This window comes from Panthera uncia, chromosome A2 (assembly GCF_023721935.1).
Source record: "Panthera uncia isolate 11264 chromosome A2, Puncia_PCG_1.0, whole genome shotgun sequence".
NCBI lineage: Eukaryota > Metazoa > Chordata > Mammalia > Carnivora > Felidae > Panthera > Panthera uncia.
In genome coordinates this window covers 60,345,593-60,363,645 of record NC_064816.1, presented here as the reverse complement: position 1 = coordinate 60,363,645, position 18,053 = coordinate 60,345,593, and the positions used below count along the sequence as shown (strand labels likewise).

Below are 18,053 nucleotides of genomic sequence, written 5' to 3'. Positions count from 1 at the left end.
ATATATTTCCCTGCGCACAGCTGGCCGTTCCTAAAGCTCAAAGCCCTTTTCGTCTTGTCACGTCTCTAAAAGGTTTTGGTTCCTGGGGGTGCCTGGGGGGCTCAGTCAGTTGAGCATCATCCAGCCCCACGTCAGGCTCTGCATTGACAGTGAGGAGCCTGCTTGGCCTCTTCTCTCTCTCTCTCTCTCTCTCTCTCTCTCTCTCTCTCAAAAAATAAATAAACAAAATAAAATTCAAATCAAATCAAATATCTGTAACTCTCAGGCTCCAAATAATTTTGGAATGTGTGACTTCGATGAAAAATGAATGCTGGGAGAGCAGGGGCAGATGTTTTCAGATGAAAAACCGTGGCCAAATTAATAAAGCAGTGGAGAAGGGTTTCAATCGACTGGAAATGGACCCCGTAGAACGTGCAGCATGTGATGTTCTCACCTGCCTCAGAAGGAAGGGATGAAGGGATGAAGGCAGGACAGAAGAGGTGAAGGGGCAGGCAGTCCGAAGGCATGACGATGTGGAACACGCTCGCACAGGATGTGTGGCATTCGATATATTCACACGGAGTGAAATTTTAAATAACCGAGAAATAGCTGGGGACATTCAATCTCAACAGCCACCAAAGAGCTGCCTAACAAAGCAGTGAAAGTCCAGATATGGCTATAAAAGGGATACTGAAAATGTGGAGAAATGAGTTCTCCCTCCACCAAGAGCTGCACATGGCATACAGCAGGCGCATAACACATGCTTGTGACTAAAAGAATCAATGACTCCATGCTCATATATGCTGTAAATTGGTGCACATCGATACGAATAATTTGGCAATATCTACCTTGAAACTGTGGGTGCCTGTTGCCCCCAAAACTTCCAATGGCAATGTATGATAATAGAAACAATTAGCTCCATGAATCCGAGCAAAGGGATTCCTGCAGACCTGCCTGGAACAGGAAAGCTGTGGCGTGCCTGTAGGCGCCCCAAAAAGAGATTATTTACATAAATTATGGCACCTCCGGGCAACGTGCCGTGGCACAGCCTGAAAATGGGTGATGCGGTTTGCGCCTGATTTACAACAAGAGGTACACAGATACGTTATTTATTGAATAAAAAGGCAAACAATGAAGAGTGTTTATAGTGGAATGCCACTGTCATAAAACAATAAAAATGCATGTGTTAAAAGCATTACGTATTAACATGGGGAAGACCATAAACCCCTAGGGGTATGGTGGATAGTGCTGGTAGGATTACCTGTGAATTTTTTTTATTATGATTTTGGCGAGCCTGCATTTTCTATTTTTTTTTTTTTTTTTTTTGAGAGAGAGTGCATATGCAGACGTGTGCTGGGGGAGGGGCAGAAAGAGAGAGAGAGAGAGAGAGAGAGAGAGAGAGAGAGAGAATCCCAAGCAGGTGCCACACCGTCAGCACAGAGCCCCACGCAGAGCTCTGATCCCACGAACCATGAGATCATGACCTGAGCCAAACTCAAGAGTCAGACGCTTAACCGACTGAGCCACCCAGGCGCCCCATTTTTTTTTTTCAAGAAACACATTTTATGGGGCATTCTATCCTTTCTGTCCATTCACGTCAAACACTTGGGAAAAGAAGAAGAGGGCAGGTACGTAAACTAGCTAGCCAGAAGAGAGAGCCCACTTGAGGAAAGAATATTGGGGACCTGCGTGCACGTCTCCAAACAGAACCACTGCAGGATTCTCTTTTTTGAGCTAAAAACCCGGACTCCGTGGAGCATAAAAACACACCGAGGAAAAAAAATATAATTAACCAAAGGACACAGAAGCAAACGGAACAGTTTATTATCGATTTTTCCTTCTGCGTCTGCGTTTGTTTAAACTGAACTCCAAATTACACTTTGTTGTAAAAGTGACAAATATTAGCAGGCGCTAAGAGTCTGGCTAATTAAGCTCGTTATTTTAGTAAAGATAAGTATTTGATGAGGGCAGAACTAATCGCGCCCTCCCAGTTGCGCGAACCGTGTCCAGCCTAGCTAATATGCCAGTGCCCGGTGTCTGCCCCCGCCCCGCCCCGAGGTGTGTAAGCACCGCCCCCCCAGAAAGAGAGTTGTTCCTGGTCAGCACTCGGGGTGATGCTGTTACCCCGGCCACTGCAAACCCAGCTCAGGGCAAAGGGAAGCTCAGGGAAGTCACGCTCAGTCTTGGGGGAACCAGCCACCTGAGGGACAGGCCCTGAGATGCTCAGGTCCCTCTCTCGGGTGCCCAGTTTCCTGTCAATAAAACAAAACCCCTAGAAGCTCTGACACCATCCTATGTAAATTCATCTGGCTGCAAAACTCGGAGCACTCTGAATTTCTTGGCAGCAAAGCTGGACCGAATCTAGCCTGGGGGTGTGCGCAGGCTCACGGCCATACAGAGAGAAAAGTCAGACATTTCTCTGCAGGGAGGGCCCTGCAGCTCCTGGCTGCTGTCCCAGAGCAACGCTGGAGGGTTCTGTGAAACACAATAATCCCCCTGATCTGTGGCTCTGGAAAGGGACGATCCTTCCCACAATTCTTCAGGTCAGTAGCGGCCTGAGGCAACATCCTACAGCATCTCCTACCTGGCACATTTTATCATCCCAAGTCCTCACAAGAGGGGTGGGTGCAGAACAGTAAGATATTTAAAGAGACAGGGGCGCCTGGGTGGCTGAGTCGATTAAGACACCAGTCTTGATTGCGGCTCAGGTCATGGTCTCACGGTCCGTGAGTTTGAGCCCCACGTCGGGCTCTGTGCTGACAGCTCGGAGCCTGGAGCCTGCTTCCGATTCTGTGTCTCCCTCTCTCTCTGCCCCTCCCCTGTTTGCTCTGTCTCTGTCTCTCAAAAATAAATAAACATTAAAAAAAAATTTTAATAAGAATAAATCAACTTTAAAAAAGAAATTTAAAGACAGACCATGTTCATTTAACTTTATTACAGTATATTGTTATAATTTTCCTATTATTGCTGTTATAAGTCTTCTCCTGTGCCTGATACATGAATTAAACTTATTATGTGTACGTATGCATGTATAGGAAAAAACGAGGTATTTACAGGATTTGCTACATTCCATGATCTTGCCCTCTTGAACGCAGCCCCCAAAATCATGAAACCACATGTATATTTGCGATTCTTAAAAGCTACTGACATTCATAATCCGTCCTGACATAATTTGGAAGTGAAGGGGAGTGGGGGAGGTTTCTTACCTGAAAAAGTAAGTTTCGGCTGTGTCATAATGGCCAGGTGTTAGTTTGAGGGGCGGGTAGTCAATGGCCAGAGGCCTCACCATGAACAAGCCCATGGCCAAGGCCACGAAGAGGACAGGCAGCAGGAGGTCGGAGAGGGAGCTCTTCCAGGCCCGGCGCGTGTGCTGGAACCGCTTCACCAGGAGGGCCCCTGCCTGAGCCAGAGGCCATGGAGGGCGCGGGGTCCCGGATGGGGCGCCACCTGCAGAGACAGGAACATGCAGTCAGCCTGAAGCCAGGGCCCCCCCCCCAACACTGCCCGGGTCTGCGGATCCCTCCAGAGGTTTACGATGGCCCCGGAGGCTAGTAGCACAGGAGGCCCTCGGTTCCCAAGCTCTGCAATGAGCGCGGACAGGGGCCCCCCGGTTCCCACGCTCCGCAATGAGCGCGGACACTCTGGAAACGTATGCGCACAGAACGCCTGGGGATGTAACAGGGCAAGGACGGAGTTCTCTAATCCGGCTTTTGCAGCAGCCTCGAGCTTGTTTTTACTGGTTAAAATGCAGTGTGCTCCAGGAGCACGGACCCCAACAAGAGAGCAGCGGGACCCATGTCTCCAGGCGGGAGTGCGTGTGTGGGAGGGGCGCAGACGGGGCAGGCCCCCTCCGCCGCCTCTCTTCTCCTGCCTTTTACTCCTCTGTCCCCACAGCCGGGTCCTTCCAGAGAACGCCCTTGGTCATGTCCAGATCAGGGTCAGGAAGAACCATCCCCCCCAGCCCCTGCGCCAACCCCCCTGCCTAGTACGGGTGTCCCCGATGGAGAGGAGGCCAGAGCGGCTCTGGGGGTGCCTCTCCAGCTCCAAGTGAGCCCCCTTGGCCCACCAGGCTTCAGTAACCCGGCCCTCCCTTCCTCCCTCCGCCTCTCACAACTCGGAGACCCGCCCCCCAGGGAGCATCGCTCAGAAGGTGGGGCTGGAGGGCAGGGCGTGAGCAGGCGGTGGATGCCCAGGTCACCTTGCCAGGCTCCTCCCGGCCTCGTGACAACACAGACGTGGCCGCAATCAACCTGTCCAGTGCGGGCCGACCGGCTGGTGCCAGCAACTGTCACATCCGATGTGAGGATGACAAAACAGGAGGAAAAGGAGAGGCAGACCCAGGGACCACAGCCCTAATCCTCATCCAAAGGACAGACACAGCCATGCCCCATGGTCTTCCTCGCAATTCCTTCTGCAGGGTTCCAGAAAACCCAACAGAAAGTGTTTGAGGAGGAAGGTGGCCTTCTAAGAAGACAGTTATGCTAAATTGATCACACTGCCCGCACATATCAAATTGAAATACGGTTAATAAAAGCACAGCGAATACGTTTCAAATCCCCAAAGAAATCATTTTTAAAGACGTTCCCATTTGGAAAGAGAAATTATTTGCAATAGTGGTGAGCACAGAGCTGTGGAGAAGCAGCTGGGGATACAAATGCCTTCCTGAAATAACCCCCTCCCTTGTCTGACATCACGTTGTGCCCAGGATGCGGCGGGTAGTGGGCTACTTTTTGTCCTCAAAAAAGACATCACATAGGGGTCGCGCTAAAAATGTAAAGAGGGGCGCCTGGGTGGCGCAGTCGGTTAAGCGTCCGACTTCAGCCAGGTCACGATCTCGCGGTCCGTGAGTTCGAGCCCCGCGTCAGGCTCTGGGCTGATGGCTCGGAGCCTGGAGCCTGTTTCCGATTCTGTGTCTCCCTCTCTCTCTGACCCTCCCCGTTCATGCTCTGTCTCTCTCTGTCCCAAAAATAAATAAAAAACGTTGAAAAAAAATTTTTTTTAAATAAATAAATAAATAAATAATAAAATAAAATAAAAATGTAAAGAAATGACCAAACACAAGGCGATCGAGCGTGGCAATCCGTGTGGGCAGAGCCGAAAGGACTGGTGCCACGCAGGCGGTCTGACGTGTTTAGGGCAATGAGAAAACAGTCACGGCCGTGGGGATGGTCAGGCACAGCCAGTGAGACCTCCGTCAAGAAGTCAGTTCAGTCTGCCTCCCGAGCAGAGTCAGGTCTGCCTGACCTCAGACAGCACACGTCACCTCTGACACTTCTGGTCACTGGACGTAGGGCTTCTTTCCACATGTCAAGCACATGTCCGTGACACCAGCTGGGTGGCCTACCATCCAACTCACTGGGGGCGCGACCTCCCTGCAGTGTCAGACACCGCGGGCTGAGGGCTCAGTCACACAGGCCTGCCCCTCCCCCACTCCAGACACCAGCTACGGGTCCAGGTTGTCCCCCGCGCTTACCAGCCACTGACTGTAGATCAGAGGTTCCCATGACCCGAGCCTTGGGTTTGGCCGACGTGCTAGGGTGGTTCAAAGAACTCAGGGAAACAGGTCCTCACGTGGGCCAGCTTACAAAGGGATACGACAAAGGCCACATACGAACAGCCACGTGGAAGAGACGTGCGGGGTGAGACATTCGGGGAGGGACACTGTGGTTTCATGCCCTCTCCAGTATATCCCCAACACCTCCACGCGGTCACCTACCTGGGCTGAACCCCTTACTATTGGGATTTTGTGGGGCTCTCATCATGCAAACATTCCCTGTCATTATCTTCGTGTCCAGACCCTCTCCCCTCTCCGGAGGATGGGGGACCGGGCTGAAAATGCCAAATTTCTGATCGGCTCGGTCTTTCTGGTGAGCAGCCCCCCACCGAGTCGTCTCGTCGGAACAAAAGATGGCCTTAGTGTTCTTATCACCTGGGAATGTACTAGGAGCCCTGGTCAGGAATAAAGCCGAAGACAGATCCTAGAACAGCAGATGCTCCCCTGCTTTTATCACTTGGGAAATGACAGAGGGTTCAGGGCTCCTGTGCCAGGAGCTGGGGGCACAGACAGATGCACATCTCTTGGGATCCCACAAGACCCAACAGGCGAAGGGAGAAAATCTGATGTTTAAGGACCAACACGTGGGATATTAACAAGGCTGGCGTATTCTGTGAATGACTATGCGTGGGAGCAGAAACGTGGGGGTTTCTGGAGGTTGCAGGGGGTTGGGCACCGGCTGGTGAAGCGCCTCCCAGACACTTTCGGGACCAGGGATTAGATTCCACACCAACTGGAGGCCGTCAACCCCAGCAACCAGGTGAGGAGATGCACAGTATTATAATCAAAGTGGTATTTCATCCCTTCACCAGTGCGGCTCTGACGAGGGTGGGCGGTGGGCGGTGGACACGGCCGTCAGGCAAGCCGGGCTACGACTCTCATTCATCCGAGGGGGAGGGGGAGGGGAGCAGGGTAGAAATGCTGATTCCCAGGCCCCACCTCGGACAGAATCACATCTCCACATATTCAGAGACTGAAATGCACTTTTAAAAAATAACTTCCCAGCGGGCGCCTCGGTAGCTCAGTCGGCTGAGTATCCGACTCTTGATCTTGGCTCAGGGCATGATCCCAGGGTCCTGGGATCAAGCCCCGTGTTGGGCTCCACACTGACCATGGACCCAGCTTGAAAGTCTCTCTCTCCCTCTCTCTGCCCCTCCCCCACTCATGCACATGCTCTCTCAGATAGATAGATAGATAGATAGATAGATAGATAGATAAATACAACATCCTAAGAGATTCTCATGGTCAGCTGGGTTATAAAATGTATTGGTCAATGGTGATTCATATATAACTCTCACAGAGCAGTTATGAAGTCAAAGTGATCTTAGTGTTAGAAAAGACGTATTATTGAATGCAGTTTGATCCTTTCTCATATATGACTAGAAGTATAAATATAAAAATATTCGTATATCCTGATCATTCTGTGAGAGTGTAATGCTGGATACGTCCACCTGGGGCACTCTGTATGCAGATCTAGCAGGAGAACTATGTGAATCTAAGTTAAGCTAACGTCATGGAGATGTTCTGGGTTGCTGGCCGCCCCAGATTTCCAAAATGATCCCTGAGAGAGCCATTTGATTTCCTCACTAACCTTTGGCTAAGGAGCCCTTTCTCTCGCACAGAAGCAAGCCTCACTCTGTTTAGAATCAAGAGGAACTGAAAGGTCACTGGTAAGCGTGATGGCTTGTGACCCCGCCAAAATCAATGACACCATCATTGTCTACCAAAATAGCCTTTTTGTCCCCTAGTTTTTAAAATATTTTTAATGTTTATTTATTTATTTTGAGAAAGAGAAAGTGGGATAAGAGCAGAGAGAGAGAGGGAGAGAGAATCCTGAGCAGGTTCCGCACTGTCAGCACAGAGCCCGACTCGGGGCTCGAACTCACGAACCGTCAGATCATGACATGAGCTGATATCAAGAGTGGACGTTTAACGGACTGAGCCACCCAGGTGCCCCCGAAGTAGCCTTCAAGTGGCATCTTATGACAGTCGCATCTAGCTACGCACACTCAGCTGCCTATCAAACTGTGCACCTGCTCAAATACATCTACAGCAGCCAATGGCTGCAAACACTTATTTACATCAGGGCAGTTTCTGTCTATGCAGCCAGGTGCACAGAAAATGGAAACAGAACGTGGCTTTCTGGGTGTTGGAGTCTACTTAGTAAATACGCCTGCTGATGGAGGAAGAACACGGTTAGAGAATGGCCCTTTATCTGCCCACTGGCTTTGCTCAGAGAGGATCAATCACAACAGCCACTGGGTGGGGGGGGGCGAGTGGGAGAGGAAGCACTGGATTAGAATCCAGTCTCAGCCGCCAACGTGTTGGGTGACTTCTGGAAATTCCCAGCCCCACTGCATGTCACTTCCCTCAGCTGTGAAACAGAGATTTATATTCTCCCTCTAGGTAACGAGGATTCTTATTACCACACTTATGAAACTAGCAGAACAGGTACAGTTTGACCGCCAGCCACTGTAAATGTTCATCAGACAGCGGGATAAGCCTGTGGGGAAAGGTGTTTCTCATTATTAAGAAAAATAAATCCTCCCCCCCTTCCCATGCGTTAACTGAACATAAATGGGGGAAATAAAGGGCTAAGATAGTTTATGGTCATGAATCAACCACCAATCAAATATTCATGGCTAAACTCATAGAAGTATTCACATGAATAATTTAACAGACAAAATTAAAATGCTGGACCAAATTGTTATGAATTGTCTTATTTGACTTACGAGTATAATTCTATTCAAAGCATCCAGTGGCATCCATAACTAGGCACTCTCATTTGCACTGACCCTCAAATTACTTAGAAAAAAATATCCAGAGATTTTTTTTTGGGGGGGGGGGTCAGGTGGCTTCAGTGAATACCTTAAAATATCAAGGACGCAGCATGCACCCCAGAATACGATCTCCATGTTGCTGAATACATCCGAATGTTCTTGAAGCTTTTAAAATAAACCATCACAAATGTAATGCCTTCAAGTCCACTTTTAAAAAATGAATACCCCAAACAAAAAATGGGTCAATTAGCAGGTATGAGTGTGTAGTTCATTTATAAATCTACAGGGGCACCCAGGTGGCTCAGTCGGCTGAGTGTCCGACTTCGGCTCCGCTCACGATCTCTTGGCTCATGAGTTCAAAGCCCTGCATCGGGCTCTGTGATGAAAGCACTGAGTGTTCTTGGGATTCTCTCTCTCCCTCTCTCTCTCTCTCTGCGCCCCTCCCCCACTTGCACTCTCAAAATAAATAAAACATTTAAAAAATAAAAGCAGGATTTGCAGACCACAATAACGCAACTTGCAGTGAAACAAGGAACGCCTGTAAACAGGTAGATGGGTGTCAACACTGGAAATGTCTGTGGGAGACCACCACCAACACCAGCGTCCGGGGGTCCCAGCCCTGCCTCGCACGAAGACCTCCCACACCTCAGACTGGCCGTGGTCTCTTGGCTTCTCACCTATAACACAAAAGGCTTGGACGGGCCATGGCTCCGTCCTTCGTGCTGGCACAAGCTGGTGTTGTACAGCTTTCGCACAACTCATGATTTGCCTCATTCATACCATTTACAGAAGAAAACCAGCCACACATCGAACGTCCTCTTCTTAAGAGAGGTAGGAGAAGGGTTGGCGGGGGGGTGGATGCGAAGAGGAAAGGAGGAAACAGAAAAAAGAACGAAACGAAAAAGAAGAACAAAGGAAGATGTTTTGTGATGGTTGTATGTTTAATGATATGACAAAAATCCAAAATAGGATTATTTCTTAAATATTAAACGTGGTGACACAAAAAATATACAACCTTCAAAACCAAACTGTGTTACTGCAATCTTGGTTAAATATTCTTTCGGAAAGAACATTATTAATTATGATTAATTGTTTTAAAAGCTAAGAAGGAGAGGCTATATTTATCTAAACTGTTTTATTGATAATAATCTCACAGCGATGTATCACTCGACCTTCAAAATGCTTTATCTGCTCGTTTCTTACAACAACCACATTGCTCCTTTTCATACATGATTTTGATTTTTTTAAGGCTCTTTTTTGTTGTTGTTAAGTAAGTTCTACACTCACCATGGGGCTCGAACTCATGACCCAGAGATCAAGGGTCAGTCGCACAGGCCACAGACTGAACCAAACTGGCACCTTCATACGGGATTTTTACATTAAAAAAAGAAGAAAAATCTAGGTAGAAGAAGAATTTTCTGTTCACCTCCAAAGTTTTCCCAATTGCTAAACAGGCTAGGGATCACTTTTTCTGTTACTTTCTCTTATTTTCTTTTAGTGTGTGCACATGCACGTGAGTGGGGAGGGGCAGAGAGAGAGAATCCCCAGCAGGCTCCACGTTCAGTGCAGAGCCCAACTCCGGGCTCGATCTCACGGTCCCAGGATCCTGACTTGAGCCACAATCAAGAGTCGGACGCTCAACCGACTGAGCCCCCCAGCGCCCCGCTTTTTCGATCCTTTAAAAAGCACAGTGATTCACAGCCAAACGATGAAAAGCATCAAGGCAGGATTTCACTCTGGAAGAGGGCTGGGCGTCACGCCCAGCCACATCTTTTTTCTGGAATAGAGATGGCCCCAACTCCTTGGACGGGATTCAACATGCCTTGAGGAGACAGTGACAATGTTCAGGGAACTTATGCTCTGTGGGCAGGTCACTTAAATGAGGGGTTTGGGTTTTTTCTTTCCAATGCACCAAACTCAGGTCTTCCTGCAGCCCCTGAATGGCCCCAACCTGGGGTTGAAAACCCGCGCTCCCTCCAAAGCTCTCCTGGGCTGTCAGGCAACGGAACAAGGGCTCCTCTCTGCCGCACCCGGTCCTCCTTCCAGCCTCGGCCCTGCTCTCCGGCTCCGCTCCCATCACAGTGGGAGGCAGGGTGGACAGCAGGCAGGTGTCTGGGCTCCGCTGAAGGTTGGCTCGAAGGGCTCCTTTGTGAACAGTGAGCAACGACATGCAAGGGGGGGCCCTCGAGCTGGCGTGTGGCACATAGTGAGGGTCTATGGATGCAGCCAGAGAAGAAAGCTCCCCATTGCCGAATCTTCTCTTGCACTGTGGCCCTGTGCTCACCACCCCCACTGTTCCATCCTTGTCGTGTGTGGCCACCGCAAGGGGGCCGAGCTCAGTTCTCCTGGCAAAGCTCAGATCTGAGAACGCTCTCTGGCACTCAGAAGGCGTTCAGAGCCATCTGATGAATGAGGAGCGGACGGATGTGACCAAATGTTGTCTTCGGTGCCCTCACCCACTGGTCACCTGGCTGTGACTTCCCTCCCCCCTCCCCGGTCCCACTTTCCCTGCCCAGAAGCCACACCACCACTCCCTCTAATCCCTTCCTGCCCTTTCCCACGCTCAGCCTCGCCAAGTGCGCCCCCGGGCCCCATTCACCAGCCATCTCTAGGCCACTGATGGCACATCCACCTCCGTGTGGTTCTCCCTCAGAGCGTAAGCAAGAAAGATGGGGGCACCTGGGTGGCTCAGTCGGTTAGGCAACTGACTTCGGCTCAGGTCATGATCTCAGGGCTTGTGGGTTCAAGCCCCGCGTCGGGCTCTGTGCTGACAGCTCAGAGCCTGGAGCCTGCTTCAGATTCTATGTCTCCCTCTCTCTGCCCCTCCCTTGCTTGCGCTCTTTCTCTATTTCTCTCTCTCTCAAAAAATAAATAAAACATTTAAAAAAATTTGGGGGGAGCGGTGCCTGGGTGGCTCAGTTAGTTAAGCATCTGACTTCGGCTCAGGTCATGATCTCACGGTTCGTGGGTTCGAGCCCTGCGTCGGGCTCTGTGCCGACAGCTGGGAGCCTGGAGCCTGCTTCGGATTCTGTGTCTCCCCCTCTCTACCCCTCCCCTGCTCATGCTCTGTGTCTCTCTGTCTCTCAATAATAAATAAATATTTTAAAAAATTGTTTTTTAAATTTTTTTAGGGGCACCTGGGTTGCTCAGTCGGTTGAACGTCTGACTTCGGCTCAGGTCATGATCTCATGGTTCATGAGTTCGAGTCCTGCATCCAGCTATGTGGTGACAGCTCGGAGCCTAGAGCCTGCTTCAGATTCTGTGTCTCCCTCTCTCTGCCTCTCCCCGGCTCATTCTCTGTCTGTCTCTCTCTCTCTCTCTCAAAAGTAAATGAACATTAAAAACATTTTTTTAATTCTTTTAAATAAATACACAAAATGACACTCTCAACCCTTGACCCTACAATGGACGTGTTCCTAAAGGTTGCCCAGAGCCACTCTGCCTCCATTTCCCCAGTTTTCCACCATTATCTTGGTAGCAAGGGGCACACTTAAGATGAGCGAGGCCCCTCCTTTGTCAAACGTGTCACAAGAAGGGCCGATTCCAGGTCAGGGTCCGCGGTGGGAGCCGCTACTCTTCACCAGCTTGGGGTTTCCTTGGGCAGCTCTGACCGAGAGGGGCTGGGCTTCACAAGCTCCACCGGCCCCTCGCGGCCCCGACAGAAGCGGCTGCTCCCTGACACCTGCCGCCAGCGTTTATTGGCCCATGTCTATCTCAATACGGCCTTCTCTCTGGCACACTGCCTCATGCAGAGCCCCTGCCGGGAGCTCTCCGCTCATCTCGCTAACGCCGCCAACAAACCTTCCCTGGCATGTGTAATTGGCGGCGGGCACGGTCCCCCCCACCTGGCTGGCCGGGGAGGCGGTGTTTGAAGCTGGAGGAAGTGTGGACAAAGCAGAGAAGACGGCGCTAGGGGCTGAACACCGCCGCTCGGCCTGCAAGACACATGCAGAATTTGGAACAGCTCTTTGAAGAGGCCGAGAATTACAGGCTCAACGTGCAGGAGAGGCTGTTCAAACAGGATTGTCTCCAAAAGCAAAGGAGAGGCTGCACACCCTTCAGATTAATCACTGCCAAATTGCTTTCCATCATCACAAGAAGTAGCAATTAGGAATGAAATACAGAGGATTAAATGGTGGGAGGAAAGGGAGAAGATTTTAGGTAAAGTGGGACTGACAGAGCTGAGAATTTCACTGCAACCTCAGACCTCGCATGGGGCAGGGGGGTAAGGCTTCAGTAGGGAAGTAAGGAAGGAGGGAGGGAGGAGGGAGGTGGGAAGAGAGGGGGGAAGGGAGGAGGGAGGGATGAAAGGAGGAAGGACAGGGAAGGAAGTGAAGAAGGAGGGAAGGGAGGAAGGAGAGAGGAGGGAAGAAAGAAGGGATGGATCAAGGAGGGAGGAGGAAAGGAGGACAGAAGGAAGGGAGGGAGGGAGGAAAGGAGGAGGGAGGGAGGAGGGACGGGGAAGGAAGTGAAGGAGGGAAGGGAGGGAGGAGGAAGGGAGGGAGGAGGAAGGAGGGGAGAAAAAAGGGAGGGATGAAGGAGGGAGGAGGAAAAGACCAGGGAAGGGAGGGAGGAAGGAAAGGAGAAGGGAGGGAGGAGGGAGGGAGGGAAGAGAGGGAGGGAGGAGACAAGAAAGCCATTGCCAAAGCCTTACAAGGAGAAAACACCTGTTGCCCAGATTCACTCTGTACCAGCTGAATATGTGACATGACTTTTCACCTGAACTTTGGCCTTGATGAGACTCTAACCTGGCTGGTGTTTCTCACAGATGGCCATAGCCCACCTGAATCAAAGGAAATTGGGGTGTTTGTTAAAACCTGTAAATGTCTCAGTCTCGGCACTAAAATTTATGGAAGTTGGCCTAAGAATCTGCCATTTCAATAACCATCCAAGTTTTTTTTCCCTTTTTTTTTTTTTTTTTTGAAGAACGCCATCCTAACAGGGATGCGGTGATGTCTCACTGTGGTTTTGATCCCAAGTCCTCTGACGACAAGTGACAGTGAGCATCTTTCATGCACCTGCTGTCCATCTATGGAAAAATGTCTGTTCCAATGCTTTGCCCATTTTTTAAAAAATGTTTATTTATTTTGAGAGAGAGAGAGAGTGAACAGGGGAGGGGCAAAGAGAGAGGAGGAGAGAGAATCCTAATCAGGCCCCATGCTGTCAGCACAGAGCCCAGTGTGGGGCTCGATCCCATGAACTTTAAGACCACGACCTGAGCCAAAATCAAGAGCTGGACGCTCAACCGACAGAGCCCCCCAGGCATTCCTGCTTTGCCCATTTTTTAATTGGGTCTCTTGTCTTTTTGCTATCGAGTTATAGGAGTTACAGGAGTTCTCTACATCTTGTGGTATCAATCCCTGATCGGATCCGTGGGGTGCAAACACTTTCTTTCCAGCGGCGGATTTCCTTTTCATTCTACCAATCCCTTTGCTGTGCAGAAGCTTTTTTGGGGACGGGGGAAACCAGCGCCCTCCATGCTCTGCTGGTGGCAATGCAAACTGGTGCAGTCGCTGTGGAGGACAGTATGGAGGCTCCTCAAAAATCTCAAAAACAGAACTACCCCCCCAAACCCTGAAATCAGGACCTTGGAGAGATCCCATGCAATGATATGATGCACCAGGCACCCCACACTCCTCACACCGGCCCAAAGTCCATCAACAGATGAATAAAGAAAGAGAATGAGCATGTGCGCACGTGTGTGTGTGTGTGTGTGTGTGTGTGTGTGTGTGAGAGAGAGAGAGAGAGACAGAGAGACAGAGAGAGAGACAGAGGAAGAGACAGAGAGAGAGAGAGAGAGAGAGAGAGAGAGAGAGAGACAGGGATGGAGTAACTATAGAGCAGCATTACTCAGCCCTAAATAAATGGCAATTTGACACCTGCTACCGCATATTTGAGCCTAGTGGACATTGTGATGAGTGAAATAAACCCATCATCGCAGGACAAATACTGCTTGATTCCATTTATCTGAGGAATCTAAAATCCCCAAATTCCTGGGGCGCCTGGGGGAGGGCTCAGACTTGATGAGTGGTCATGTCATGATCTCATGATTCATGAGTTCAAGCCCCACATCAGGCTCAGTGCTGACAGTGTGGAGTCTGCTTGGGATTCTCTCTTTCCCTCTCTCTCAAAATAAATAAACATTAAAAGGGGCGCCTGGGTGGCTCAGTCGGTTGGGCATCTAACTTCAGCTCAGGTCATGACTTCATGGTTCATGAGTTCAAGCCCCACATCGAGCTCTGTGCTGACAGCTCAGAGCCTGGAGCCTGCTTCAGATTCTGTGTCTCCTTCTCTCTCTACCCCTCCCCTGCTCACACTCTGTCTCTCTCTCTCTCAAAAATAAATAAACATTAAAATAAATAAACACTAAAGAGAGTGTTTAAAAATTTTTTTAAAATAAAATGGATTCTTACAAGCAGCACAGAGTGGTGGTCGCCAGGGGCTGGAGGGGTGGATACGGGAGTCGTTTTTCAATGTACAGAGAGTTTCAGTGACGCAGGACGAATCAGTATGGACCCGCTGCACTGAACGTGGGGCTTCTCTGCTGCTGCTTCTTTTCCCCAGAGGAAGAACCACGAGCATGTGGCAACCCTCCAGGGGAAGATCCAGGAGATTTGGGGGGCAGGGATTGAAGACGCAGATAAAGAAAGAATTCTTGCCTGTGCTATGGCCTGGAAGAGGGGCCTGGGGTCCTGTAGCAGCAGGGATGGGGTGTGCTGGGTGGGAGGCCTCCCTGAGAGCAGGACAGCAGCAGACCAGGCTGGGGTGGGGGGCAGCGCTGACAGAGGCCACTGGGAACCTGCAAACATCCCCTGGGAGAAAACGGACACCGTCGTGTAGGTGATGGGAAAGCAGCCTGTCACCCTGTACGAGGGGCTCCAGAAGGCACTGAGGGATACAGAGGAAGGGCCGCTAGCTGCCCAGGGGAGCTGAGAGGTGGTCAGAGGAGGGGACTCCTGATCCGAGCCACACCAGGCCCGGTCACAGGGGCTCGAAGTCTACCAGCCAAACCCCTCCACTGTGTGTGTCCAGCAGCGGCACGTGCTGTTGTGCGGGACGGTCTAGCTGCCATTTCAAAACACCAAGCCCAGGTGGTTTAAGCCACAGACATTCACGGCTCACAGTCAGGAGGCTGGAAGCCCAAGATCAAGGTGACCAGGTGACCGCAGGGTTGGTGTCCTCTGAGGCCTCTCCCTTGGCTGGCAGACGACCCCTTTCCCCAGGTCTCCCCGGGGTCTCCTCTGTGCGGGCACTGCCATCTCTGCCCAATCCCCCCGCCTTCTCACAAGGACACTGGTCAGACTGGGTAAGGATCCACTTGTACCCCTCACGGTTACCCTAATTCCTTTTTCAAAGATCCTGTATCTGCAAATATAGTCACATGCTCAGGTCCTGGGGGCTCAACATAAAAATGGGGGGGCAGAGGGACAGGGACACAATTCATTCCAGAACACCAGTGCGCTGCTGGGAATCAGCACAAAGAGAACAGACTGAGAATTTGTGGTTCTAGACAGAATCCTCCTACAGCTATCACCCCGAAGCGGTGGAGCTCCAGGGGTGCTGCCTGGACCCACGGTACCACCGGGTCACTGCTGAGAAATGCAAATTCTCGGGCCCCACCCAGGAACCCCTGAATCGGGAAATCAGGGGGTGAGGCCCAGGAATCTGTGTTCTACAAAATCTGCAGGTCACTGTGATGATGCTAGATCACCACCTCTCCCGGGGAGTCAAGGAGTGAATCCAGTCACCCATGCATCCTCCAAACACTGTGACACACAGTACTCTGGGGGTTTGGAAAAGCCTTTGCAGAAAAGGGACGGATCCAAAGACTGTATTTTCTTTGATCCAAAGAGACTCCAGCACCTGGCATTGTGCCTGGGTGGGAGTTTCGCACTGGACCCACCAGGGTTCAGGCAAATCTCCACGGCTCAATTTCTACATGAAAATAATGGCTGCAGGAAAGCCTATTTGCAAAATGTCCAGGAGGACTGGGTAAGAAAATGCACAGAGGACGCCTCTCATCGTGTCCGGTCGATGGTGTCGGGGCTCCAAGAAGAAGTGATTTGCACACCTTACATGGCAGGGACAGATGTGCCCTCTGGGCACGGTCTCTGTAACTCATTTCTCTGGCATGACTAGGCTCCCAATGCTTAAAATATCTGTATTTTATATTTTATGTTGCCTTCATCCATCTATCAGAGGAGCAATAGGTGAGTTATTTGAGAGCGAGCCCCTTAGAAGACTTTCTGAAGATACACGGCAAGCGTGGAGGGAAGGGGTGCCCCCGGGCAGGGGCGGCCAGAGTCAGGAATCAGAACAAAAACGTAATTCCTGAGGGCACCAACAGAAAGGGAAAGGTTTCGGTAAGTGATTATTCCAGAAATTCCCTTTCTCGAGTGTGGATCACGCTCCCGTCCCTGAAAAGTGAGTGAGCGCTTTACCCAGAAGACGGTTTCACACCGTCTCCAAAATCCTGATCCAGCCCTTTGGTAAAGTTATATCTGCTAAGTAATATAAATTTCACTGACGGAGAGGCTTCCTGTGGAGCTTTGTGGGAGGATTTGCAGAACACAATAAAACTGGGAAATTCAGGAAATGTCATACCAAATTTGTGGTCATGTGTCTTGATCTCACGTTTTGTTTTAAGTAATGAAATACTTAAATAGATATTTTAATGACATTTTTTCCAGTTCTATAATTTGTAATTTGGATGAGAAGTAACACTGCCTTTTTATATCATATTTTACAAAGGTAATAGAAAACATAATGTTTCTTTCCTCGGGGTTCTTTTTAAAATTTAACATACCGCTCCTTTTCACATAACAGTAGTTTTTCATTTTTTTTGCACATTTTATTTCTAACATATTTGCATGGATTTTCATAATGTCCCCCAAATTCAGAACATGAAATTACCATTTTTTTCAAAACAGATGCATCACCGTCACAAAGAGGATGTATGCGGGCAATACCTTTCAATGTAAATTATCCTAAGTTCTCAAGGATGACAAAATGTTTATGAGAACATAATCATATTTTCTTTGAATTTGCCCTTACATAAAAAAAGTCATTAGCTAATGTACCTTAAAATACAAGAATGCTCAGAAATGAAGCCTTTAGGTAAAATGCTAATAATGAAAAGAGAAAATAATGTGTGTGCCCAGTTAAAACAAAATTTGTATATACACAGTAAAAGAGAGACAAATTACGATATATGCAGAATATTACTACATAGAAATGACACAAGCAATAACATAAATGGATCAAAGCGGCAAAATACGGAGAAAAAACAGACTCCTGTGCACACACGATGACCCCATTTACATGAAGTCCAACAACAAGCACAATTACTGTAAGGTGAGGGCATCACCTTTTGGGGAGGGGGTCTGACTTGGAGAGGGCAGAGGGCCCAGCAAGGTGCTGGGAATGCTCTATCTGGACCCGGGTGGTGGTGACACCATATAAAAACTCATCTAATCGTGTGATCAAGAAATATGCCATTTGTGATAAAAATACAAGCAGTTGATGTTACTAAAGCAAACTTAAGACACTATCCTTCAAAACTACATCATTCATGAGGGAAGGAAACAACAACCGTGTTGTAAGAGAGGAAATTTAAATGGCTAATAAACCCGAAGGGGAATTCAATTTAGCATATGGTACTAGTCGTTTGGCAGGGAGAGGTCTACAATGGCCCCCCAATCACCCCTACTTCACAGAAGGTTCCAATCCCCCGAGTGTGG

At 49.6% G+C, this 18,053-nt stretch overlaps 1 protein-coding gene across 1 annotated transcript in view; it reads right to left on the bottom strand.

Annotated features, from left to right (window-relative positions):
- The window catches only part of ABCA13 (ATP binding cassette subfamily A member 13), a 313,586-nt gene that overhangs the window by 151,278 nt on the left and 144,255 nt on the right, over nt 1-18,053 (bottom strand). The window contains exon 30 of the mRNA XM_049642263.1: nt 3,186-3,426. Within this exon, the coding sequence (XP_049498220.1) occupies nt 3,186-3,426 (241 nt within the window). The remainder of the gene's footprint in view (nt 1-3,185; nt 3,427-18,053) is intronic.